This window comes from Vulpes lagopus, chromosome 1 (genome assembly GCF_018345385.1).
Source record: "Vulpes lagopus strain Blue_001 chromosome 1, ASM1834538v1, whole genome shotgun sequence".
NCBI lineage: Eukaryota > Metazoa > Chordata > Mammalia > Carnivora > Canidae > Vulpes > Vulpes lagopus.
The window spans coordinates 141942158-141953744 of record NC_054824.1 but is presented as its reverse complement, the minus strand read 5'-3'; the positions used below and the strand labels follow the sequence as shown (position 1 = coordinate 141953744).

Sequence of the window (11587 nt, the reverse complement as noted above, 5' to 3'; positions counted from 1 at the left end):
ATTTTCAGTTTGGCTACATTGCCCAGGAAATGGCATTTTTAAAGGCATTAGAGAATATTCTGTTCAAAATAATCAGTATCCCCCCTAAAGTCCTTTGTTTTTGTTTAAAATTAGGGTAAAATCCTTTGGAATATTTAGCTATCCAAAATGCCCCTTTCCTGCAAGTTTTTCTTTGGAGGAGGAGTGTGCCTTGCAGGGATGAAGAAAATGAGGTGAGGAAGGGGAAAAGGAGGTGACTACCACAGGTGAGTTCTAGCTGAGAAGAGGGGTGGTGGCATCACTTAGAGACGTGATTATCATCTGAAAGTAGATGCCTCAAATCATGAGATTCTGAAGGAGATGCTTCCAACTGTTGACAAGCCCCTGAGAAGATGTGGGGGAGCCAAAGAGCAGGGGTGACCTAGGACAGCGATTGTGGAATCTCTGGTTCCCCATCCTAAGCTTCAGATCCACTGAGGAGCTGTTCAGTGGGAAGAGGGCTGAGCACATGGGAAGGGGAGAGTCAAAAGATGTTCCTAGGAGCCAGAACTCAGAGGGCTCAGACTGGAAGCTGGTGGGGGGTTGGGGGGACCGCCACCCTGCTACTAGCTCTAGACTCAAGAAGCTCCTGTCCTGAAGTAGATCTGAGACTCTGTGGGTGGGAGCTAGTCTGGTCAGGCTTTGCTGCTGATAAAACTGGTTGGGGTCAGAGTTAGGGAGGGCCGATGAGGTTGCGGATGTTGGCAGAAGAAACACTCTACATGTCCTTCCCTGTGCCCATTCTTAACCACCCTGGAGCCCATCAACTGGGCGGATAGTCTGTCAAGTTCAGCTTCCACTTGGCTCCTCAACTCAGAGCCACTCTGTGCATTCCAACACAACTTCCTAAACTACATCTTTTTCTTCAAAATGAAAATACCAATTCACAAACAAAGAACACTGTAAGAAACTGTTCATCAGAATTGTGCGGGGTCTAGTTGTGAGAAAAGTCTTTGTGTGACTAATAGCATATACACTTGTAAATGACATCTTCAGTATTTTGCTGGCATCAATGACGAAAAATTAACACAAATACCTCTTATTTCCAAAATAGTATAGTTGTTCAAACAAACTCCATCTTCAAGGATAATTTTTCTGTTCCAATCATTGTTCCTCTGCTTACACTAAGAAATTAGGAGGCCTCTGTGGTTGATCCTGGCCAGGGCAGGATAAATGTGATTTCATACAGACTCGAACTCACTTTGCCAGGCTGAGTATCTTTGAGTCAGATTCTTTGCTGAAGGCTTGGTGTGAGCTAGCACATCTAAGAAGTCAGCAGTGGTCACTGTATCCAGCTGGATTCCAGGTAAATTGCTGCTCTCTGGATAAAAACACAACAGTAACAGCACAATAATTGACCTTATGGTGATCAGTGCTCTTGAAATGCTAATAGATCTTTTTTTCAAGACAATGCATAATGCAGCATTCTTAATGGTTAATGCGGCAAGGGGCAAGACTAAAGAGAGCTGGGGAAGAAATTCTTTAATGGGCAATTCAGCAACTCAAGCCCAGATAAAAAATATGACTTAAATGCATCATTATCAAAGTAGTGTTTAATAGTTATAGAGTGCCGCAAATGGATCCAGCCCAACATCATAGTGTGCCAAAGAAATAAAAGCCTGAGCCCCAGGGAGTTTATCACCTGGGACAAAGTTGATCCAAAACAGAACAATAGAGGAGAAATGAGTTGAGTACAGGAAGGACAATTTGACCAAAGAACGTTGCAAGTGTGAAGAGCCACCCAAGAACAGGAGCAAGGCTCCATCTGCTGGTGAAAGTTGGGTTTTTTTAACACATTCCTCTCCCATAGTACCTTTGCTGTGATCCCGGCCATACCTGATGGATGATTTTCAAGGGCACTGAAGATCTTCCTCATAGGCCGCATGGCTGCTTCCCTGCAGACGAGCTTAATGTCTGAACCTGAGTAGCCCTCCGTCTCCTGAAACAGCCACAGACCAGCTGTTGGTCCCTAGCACTAGCTGAGTGCTAGTGGTGATTACGTTCTTATAGGCAAGACCCTGTATGAGAGCCACTTTTTCGGACCTGTATCTGTCCCCCAGGAACACTACACAAAGATTCCCACAGCTATGATGCTTGTAAGGGGAGAGGCTGCTTACGCGTTTGGATAACCTGAGAAGCTGAGCAATAAAGAAAACTTCCTACCACCATCCAGATATATGCTGTAAGATGCTGGCGGAGAGCAGACCACCCGTGGTAGCCTGATGGGGCCCTTGTGTCCCAACCTAAGGATGATCACATTTGGTAAACACTTCGGTTCTTGTAAATAAGATCATACTTGCCTTTGAGGAACCGCAGAGAACATCATATGTTCAAGTGTCCACTCATGGGGGGCAGTGACAGCAGTGACCAGGAGGGTGGCAGGCCCACACCCTCATTTCCATTTGTAAGAGACTTCTTGTGAATCATCACTAGTCCTTTGCAGCCTAGGGGTTACCCATTTTGCAGATGAAGAAACAGGCTTCTAGAGTAAGTGGTTTCCCCAAGGCCACACAGCTAATAAGGGGCGGGACCAGGATTTGACCCTCCTGAGAACCCTGTGCTATTCCCACGACATCACTCCACCCTGTTCCTCCCTGCTGGAATGTTTCTGAGGGACGGAGAGCTCACTCTTTGACGTTGCACTGCTGGGGCAGCTCCGGTCTTTCCTGAGTGACTCAAGGCATATGCCCCAAACAGCTCAGGAGAGGACCCAGCCCAGAAGGTTTGCATAGCGGCCGCCAGGCCTGCAGGCGCTCCCTCCAGGGCAGCCTACCTGGCTCAGCACGCTGTACTCCAGCTCGGTGCGCAGCTCTAGGGCTCTGCTCTTGCTCACAGGGGGCAGCCAGTGGTAGATCATGGCCCGCCTGGCCTCCCGGCTCGGGAGATCAACCAGAATCCTTTTCTCCAGGCGGCGTAACATGGCACAGTCCAGCTCCCTGAGATCACATAGGAAATAAGGGACATGCCTGGAGCAGTAAACTCACTTCTTAAGCAACAACTATATTGTAAGAACAATTTAGCCATTGTAGGAAGCAATTCTGTGTTTTAACTGTTACTCTATACCTATACCTGAGCAAATAGGACAATTACTTCATGTTGTTTGGGAGAAAGAATTGATTAAAAAAAGGAAATGCATTCCCCAAAACACCTCATGTAAAGGAGATAAACTTAGGTGATTTAAATTGGGGGGAAAAATCCAACTAACAACAACCAAATATGAGTATTCCCATTCCAGTTGTACCATGAATTATTTAGTCTGATCCTGCCAGTGAGTTATCGTTCCTGACAATAACTTGGGCACTCTGGGAAGTACATTAATTCTTCCCAAACTCTCATACATTCTAGAGCAAGTGGCTGTCTCACTCCATTGCTCTGCTGAACTCCAAAAGAGCAAAAGCTCCTTCCAGGGTGCTCAGTGCAAATGTAGCCCTTTGAGACCCTCGTGCCTGCTCCTCCCAAAACACCGTCAGGCCAGCATTATGCAATTTTGCATCTGCAAGCCAATTCTCTCAACTTCTTAATATAAAATTTCCAAACAAATAGAAAAGTGGAATAAAACAATGGATATCCATTTACCTTCCACCCTAATTCAACGGCAGTTAACTGTTTCATCATATTTGCTTCATATCTATTTATCCAGCCAAGTTATTTCAAAGTAAATTACATCATGAAAGGCCACCCCTTAATGCTTTCACATTTCCCCCGATAAGGACATTTTCTTAGATAGCTTCGACTATTATGACATCCAACAGAATTAACACTGAATGCATAATGTGCCTAATGCTCATTCCATATTCAAATGTTTCCAGTGATCCCCCAAATATCTTTTCCAACCCAAATCCAATCAAGGATCATGTATTACATATGGTTATATCTCCTAACTCTCTTATCATGTAGACCAATCTCCTTGTCCTGGCTTTGGACTTGGCCTTGACCAAGATAAGACACATTCTGGACTCACCTGATGTTTTCATCATGATTTTGTGTAAGTAATTGGTTCTATGCCCTGTCATCTAAGATGGAATTTAGGTCCAAAAGCTTAATTAGAATCAGGGTAATGATTCTTGGTGAGTATATTTCATAGATGATGTCTTCATATTCAATACACCAGGATCCACAGGTTGGTGTGTCTCACCATTAGTGATGTGGTCTTATTGGGATCACCTGGTGACCACAGATGTCTCCATTGTAAACATCTCTTTGCAAGTAGTAAGCATTCCATATACAGTACGTTGGCACCACGTGAATACCCCTTTCCCCATCCCCTCTCAACTAGTGGTTTTAGCATCTGTCAATGATCTTTGAATTGGTTATTTCATAAGACTGCAAGATAGTGATTTAAATTTTTTTTTCATTCCAAATGTATTATTTGGCGCTGTTTGATAAAATAAGTTTTCCCTCATTAACTGGGGCTCTTTGGTCCCCTTGAATTACTGTGCATATTAATAGTTCATTTTGAGTGTGAGTTTGTGAACTCTTTATATGTTAAGATTTCAGGTTCTTAGAAGGAAAGGAAATGTCTATTTGATTTCCTAGTATAGAAATTAGGTGGTGCCTGTGTGTTGGTCTGGCATAACCATTAGTAAAGAGTAATGGTGAAAGCATCCTCACCAGATATTTCTCATTCATAAAGACACAAAACTTTCAGCGCATCTTTCTGTTTCTCTTACTCTCAGTCTGAATCTCTATGCTGATACTGCTCCCTGTTACCTTGAAAAATGAAAACACTCTTTCAGGGAGCATATGTGAATCCTAATGTGGTGAGACAAGATTTCTTTAAAAATTCTTTTCTTTACCTGTTTTTACTCCAGTCCTGAGCTGAGGCTCCATAGTCTGGGGGTGCTTTACCAGCAGTTAACAATCACCTATTGCTTTTTTCCATTTGTTTTGTTCTTTATCAGCCAAGCCCTGTTGAAATTTTATTTCACATCAGAGACTCAGAGCTGCTCCCCCACCCCTGCCCGTGCAGCCATTCCCCATCTCAAAGCCAACATTTGTATTCAAGGCACAGAGTCAAGGAAACGTCACAAAACTCTATGAAATTATTTTTTGTGTTTGAAACCTTAATAAAAGCTTTTCCTTAAGTAGTAGTTCCTAAGCGGTAGGCACCGGCTTCAGCATTTTACAGATATTAACTCACTTAATCCTCACAACAACCGTCTGAGATAGGTACTATTTTTATACCCATTTTAAGGTAAGGAAACTGAGGCATGGAGGTTGAGTTGCTTGCTTGAGGTCAGAAAGCTAGGGGATAGTAGCAGTGGATTTGAATCCAAACAGTGAGACCCCAAAGCATGCCCCTTGGGCACCCGTCTGATGCCAGTACAATAACGGCAAGTAGACTGCTGACCATGATGAAATCTCAGGACCCCAAGGACAAAGAGAGGATCATAAAAGCTTCCGGGGAGAAAAAAAGCAGATTACCGACAAAGGATCAGTAATAAGACTTCTCATCAACAATGCGAGACATTAAAGGAAAATAGAGCAATGCCTTCAGACTGCTGAGGAAGAATAATTTCCAACATAGAAGTCTGTATCTTGATCAGGCAACTAAGTTAGCGGACAGAAAAAAGATATGTTCAACACACGAAGCCTAAAAGTTACCTGCCACTCACCCTTTATCAGGAAGGTACTGAAAGACCAAAGGGAGAGAGTAAACCAAACCAAAGGGCTATACAAGATCCCAGAAACAGAAAGAAAAAGGAATCCCTGGGATGACAAGGTGAGGTGCCAGGGTCTCCTAATCCTACTGGGTGCAGAGGATCATCAGGTCAGGGTGGTGTTGGCAAGAAGATTCTAGCAGATATGTCTCCAAGAAGATGAAATGGATAAGAATACCAAGGATGTTTGAATGAATCCAGAGTGGATTTGGACAGCAGAGAATTGTGACTGAATGGAGGAGGTGGTAGGAAAGGAAAGATGGGGAGGGAGGGAACATGTAATGGAGAAGAAACCATTAAATTCACATTTTAGGAATTCAGTTCAGGTCAGCAATTCTGACCACTTGCCACCACGCATGTTGTCCCCACTAAGTCTCCAGAACACAGAAATTAATGAGACACACTCCCTCCCTATAACTAGAGATACTACTAGGGAGGTTTTGGTCTTGGACTGCAGGAATGTTTAAACGTCGAAGATAAAAATGGGACTTGAGATCAGACTACAACCCAAGAAGGAAACAGACTGCCCTGAAGGAAACTGCAGAGCTGGGGGTGACAAGCAGTTGCTGTATTTCTTTCAAGGGCTTTCCTTGGGCCAGCTGCCCCTCCTTCAACGGCAGGAGACTGCCGAAGGGATGTTCTCTTACAGGGGTACCTTCTCCTGGGTCTCCCCATCCCGTCTAGAGTGACTTCTTATTGAAAGGAAGACCAGACCCCCAGCATGCCTTAGGAAAATGGAGTCATGCAGGAGGTGGGAAAACAATACCTCACTATAGATGTCTGTATTGATCAGCTAATGCCCTAAAGCAAGAGATTTACCTCAAAACTGCTTGTGGGCACAAAATAAGTGCAACTCTCTGACAGCCAGGTCTGATGAATGCACTTTTAATGACATCAATAATAATATAATCATACAAGGGAGGAAACAAAGGACAAATGGAATGTACCCAGGAATTATTCTTTATGCCAATATAGTTATATGAAAGAATTTAACGTGTGGCAACCAGAAAACACTCCCTTTAGTTCCTGCACTTTGATTCTTGACTAGTTATTCTGTTCTCATGTCTCCTTTTTGGAGCTTATCTGGTGCTTTCATCACTTCAAAAGGTGAAAGCAACCAGCAGGAGTGACAGGAGACACAGCAGAGCCTCACAAGGCCTCAGGCCAGGCTGCGGGGCCTCTGATCACTGGCCTCCCAGAGAGTTGCCTGGGCCCAGGGGCCTTGGACCCCAGCCCCAAGGGCTTCTGCCCCACACCTGAACTCAGGGCCTTGCCTCAGCCCTTTGCCTGTGTCCCCTGTTAAACCATGAGGTTCCTGGGACAGAGATAATTCCAAATTGTACAGAATTTGAAAACAGAACATAATTCTATTTCATTCATTCAGTAGCTAAAACATATTAGGTTGAAACTATCAGCACAGCAGGAAGAAAAGAACTTTCAGGGGCAACTGGGTGGCTCAGTCAGTTAAGCCTCTGCCTTTGGCTCAGGTCATGATTCTGGGGACCTGGGATGGAGCCCCACATAGGGCTCCCTGCCCAGTGGGGAGTCTAATTCTCCCTCTCCCTCTGTTCCTCCCTCTGCTTATGTGTTCACTCGTGCTCTCTCTCTCTCTCTCTCTCTCTCTGTCAAATAAATATTTTTTTTAAAAAAGGAATCACGTTGTAAGCAGCCTTTGCAGTACATCCATAACCAACACAAAGGGAGAGATCATGGCGGCCCTTAAAGAGCAGAGTAAGGAACTGCAGTATTCTGTAGATAATGGGGAGCCAGTGAATAAAGCATTACTTTGTCTCCCACCGTGAACCCCACGTAAGCTGATTTTTATCTCCATTTCCCATGTAGGCCAAACTGGTCAGTTTGCTGTTCTCTGAATCCACGATTTGCCATCCTCGTTGAGCTTCTACTCACGCAATGTTCACCTACTTTGTCTCCCAAGAGCCAAGTCATTTTTACAAGCCTGGTTCAAGTGTGCTCTAGTCCAGAAAAGGCTTTTTTTTCTTTCTTTTAAATTTCTGTTCTAAGAAATGGCCTCTTCCCTGTACAATTGTATTTTACTTATTGTTTGTATCATTCACATAGGACTGGCTATATCCTCATCTCATATTATTTGTGTTTATATCTCATTCATTGTCCCAGCAGATAGTCAGGTTCCAGAGGCCAAGAATCATGGACCATAATCCATCCATCATGCAGAATACACAGACTAGGTGCTCAATAAATACTATTTGGATGAATGAATGAATTTTTGGTGCAGGGCTACTGTTTTCATGTAAAAGGGTCTGCTTCCTTAAAGCCCAGCATTTATATACGAAAGTTTACCTAATTTGTTGAAAATTAGCATTGTATAGTCATTAGCTCTAATTAATAGAGAAAGTCAGTATCAACTTGAGCAATGAGAATAAAACTTTCTATTTTCATCTTTAGTGAAGAAAATGGAAACAATGATTTTTAGGGGATGATTCATCAAACTCACTTAGCTAGGCAATGCTTTTGAAGATGAATTGAAAGATGCCCAGGGCACCTGGGTGGCTCAGTCGGTTAACTTCTGCCTTGGGCTCAGGTCATGATCCCAGAGTCTCGCAGTGGAGCCCCAAGTCAGGCTCCTTGTTCAGTAGGGAGTCTACTTCTCCTTTTCCCTCTGCCCCTCCCTCAGCTTGTGCGCTCTCTCTCTCTCTCTCTCTCTCTCTCTCTCTCAAATAAATAAATAGAATCTTTTTTAAAAAGATGAGTCCCCAGGTAGGAGTCTCCAGCCTCTCATCTCCAGAGACTTCTCATTCTGAGGAGTGAATTCACAGGCCTGAGACAAGAGGATCCAGCAGGAAAGTCTAGAACATAATCAGTTCAGTTTATACCCTACCGATATTTGGATTAAGAGCATCATTTCTTTATAATAAAGAGTAAAAATTACTTCTAATTACTACAATACCAACAAAGAAGATATAGTCCCATTCCTCTTGCCAGCAAATATATTATCAATAATTGATTTTAAAAATGGGAAGATTGGGCAGCCCCGGTGGTGCAGCAGTTTAGTGCCGCCTGCCGCCCAGGGCGTGATCCTGGAGTCCTGGGATCAGGTCCCACGTCGGGTTCCCTGCATGGAACCTACTTCTCTCTCTCCCTGTGTCTCTGCCTCTCTCTCTCTCTCTCTCTCATAAATAAAGTCTTTTTTAAAAAATGGGAAGATTGTTTCCAGCAAAATGAAGAACTCCAGGTATCCAGAAATCTCTTGTTATAAAGCCCCTTTAAAAACGATGAATTGTAGAAAAACACTTTTGGACACATGATAAATGAGCCCACAAGGGAGCAGGGCCAAAATCCTTGAGGACTAAAAATGAAGAGGAAGCTGAAAATCAACACTGAGCAGTTGAAGCTGAAGCTGTGTCTGATTTGAGTTGTTTGCCTCTTAGTTACAAAAAGGTTCAGATCTGGAAGCTTACGTGTGGGGTAGCATAGGCAGCCTTGGGCCCATTCAAGATGGGAGGTGGAATCAAGGCCCGTCACATAAAACAACCAGAGGACACATCCTCTGTGAAAGGGTGGGTTAGCAAAATATGTCCACTACCAAAGAAGGAACAGGAAACCCGTCTTGTACTTTAGGGTTGGAAAAAGTCTTCCTTCATAATTCAGAACTACAGACCTACCCCCATGGGCAAGATCAGAGAAACCTTAAGTTGAGGATTGCCTTAAGTGGTCTAAAGCTTGATACAGTCCAACATACATTTTCTCTGGAAGGGCACATGCAAGGCTCACAGAGTCTCCTTTATTAAATGTAATGTAAGCTCACCATCTAAAATGACACGACCTGTAACAAACCACCAGGAATGAAAGTAGGATGAACTAATGGAATTAGACTCCACTAATTTGGAGCATAAAATCATTGTGTTTAAGATGTATCACAGCTCAAAGGCAACCAAAGAGAAGGGAAGAGACTTTCACTTCTGACCAAGATGGAACAGCCCTCCCCTCCTAGAACCAAACAAAACAAAACAAAACAAAACAACAAAAATCCCTGGACATGATAGAGCAAACAAGTACCAGGAAACACTGAAACAGGCTAGGCCCCCCAGCACTTGAGGGATGATGTGGCTCCTCTGGATTTTCTTTCTGCCTCTCGTATGCCCCTAGCAGGGTACTGGAGAAGCCACGCCCCAAAACCGTTAACATGCACAGGCAAAAGGCCATTCCCTTTATCCAAAGGACTATGAACACCTTTTTGATGATACCTGCTGGGAGCTGAGTCATGGTGGGAGGAGCGTGATTCAGCAGGCTGATGCCGTTTTAAAACCCTCAAGAAAAAGAAAAAAAAAATTGAATAATCATGGCCCACCCAAAGAGTGGATTTCTACATGGAATTGGGCAGATTTTCAAACTTGTCCACAATATATGAAGGAAAAGAAAAAAAAAACAGGCCATAAAACAAATGCATCCATGGAATGATCATATTTTTTTTTTATCATGTGTGTGTACACTGGACACACACAAGACTCTGGGAAGATTTATATTTGCCAGGGTATAGTTACAGGGGACCGTTCACTTTCTCTTTTTTTTAAAAAAATATTTTATTTATTCATTCAGAGAGAGAGAGAGGCAGAGACACAGGCAGAGGGAGAAGTAGGCTCCATGCAGGGAGCCTGACATGGGACTCGATCCTGGGACTCCAGGATCATATCCTGGGCTGAAGGCAGCGCTAAACCGCTGAGCCACCCGGGCTGCCCGGGACCGTTCACTTTCAAGCAATACCAAAGCATAGAAAATATTTTTAACAAACATGGATTACTTTTCTGCATAGCCAAAACAGTCAAAGTATTTCCCTCTTTGGGGGAAAAAAATTACCGTGGAAAGCTACACAGGCAACCGATGATAATAACTAAACCATTTTCACCAGGTGTATACAAAAATGCTCATACCTGTGTCACAATGGTAAGGTTATCAGTACTTTTTTTCTAGCTCTCAAATTACCCATAAAACAGTTATATTAATTTCATACTTTGTAAAATTTGGTTTTAAAATTATAGTTCATGTGTCAACCTGCTATTAAGAAGCAAAAGTAATGCCACAGGAGGCCAGGTTGAAAGACATTTATGTCTGACAGAACCAAGCAAATGGAGTACGATGTGAAGGGGACGAGGGCAAGGTGACTAGTAGCCACCTCCTGCTTAGTCAGTCCTGTGCCTTCCCCACTGCACCCACTCAGCCACACCACACCCTTCTTTCCTGGTTGTGTCAGAGTCACCCATCAACCTCATGTGGACAATCACAGACTCCATACCATTGCATGGCATTGTGACGTCATGTATGGACAGAAGCAATCTCCAGCAAAACAGTCTGACCACTGGTAAGGACCAAAATAACAGTGAACAGTAAAAAGCCTACAGGCATGATGGAATGCAACTGCAGTGAAAGATGCAGTCCTCAGATCAGACTGAGTTCATGCACACTAGTTTCCCAAAGCATTCTCAAATGGAACACTGGTCTTGTGAGATGCTCTTTGAGGAAAAGATTTTGGGGCCAAGTAAGTATGGAAAGTACTGCTTTCTCATAGCTTCTCTTGGAGAGTCCCAACACACAATAACATCTGAAAGGCACTGGGAAGTCCTGCCATAGGGGGACACCAGTTGTACTGTCTTTAATTCGATACCTCTTGAACTTGTTGATCACTAGATTCTTCTCTTCGGATAAGGCTTACTGACCTATGGCAGACCACTCTCAGAGAGATGTTGGTCTAGAGGGTGATGACAGCCGAGGCATGAGCCTTTTCCCTGGAGCCCACGAAATGCATGAGAGATTGTGGAAGAACTGGGGTTATGTGTGCTGAGCTCTTAAATCGCATGCACACACTTTTATAGAACTATCACAGCAAAGAGAAGACAGATACAGGAAGAAGTCAGTTTACATAGGTAAGTTCTCAC

At 43.6% G+C, this 11587-nt stretch overlaps 1 protein-coding gene across 7 annotated transcripts in view; it reads right to left on the bottom strand.

Annotated features, from left to right (window-relative positions):
• Window positions 1–1186: 1186 nt before the first annotated feature.
• Window positions 1187–11587, bottom strand: part of KATNAL2 (katanin catalytic subunit A1 like 2) — a 76607-nt gene continuing 66206 nt past the window's right edge. For all 7 annotated transcript variants that reach the window (XM_041763440.1, XM_041763420.1, XM_041763456.1 and 4 more), the window contains 3 exons: window positions 2792–2954; window positions 1855–1957; window positions 1187–1339 (listed from right to left, as the gene is read on the bottom strand). In XM_041763440.1, the coding sequence (XP_041619374.1) occupies window positions 1200–1339; window positions 1855–1957; window positions 2792–2954 (406 nt within the window). In that variant the 3' untranslated portion in view covers window positions 1187–1199. The remainder of the gene's footprint in view (window positions 1340–1854; window positions 1958–2791; window positions 2955–11587) is intronic.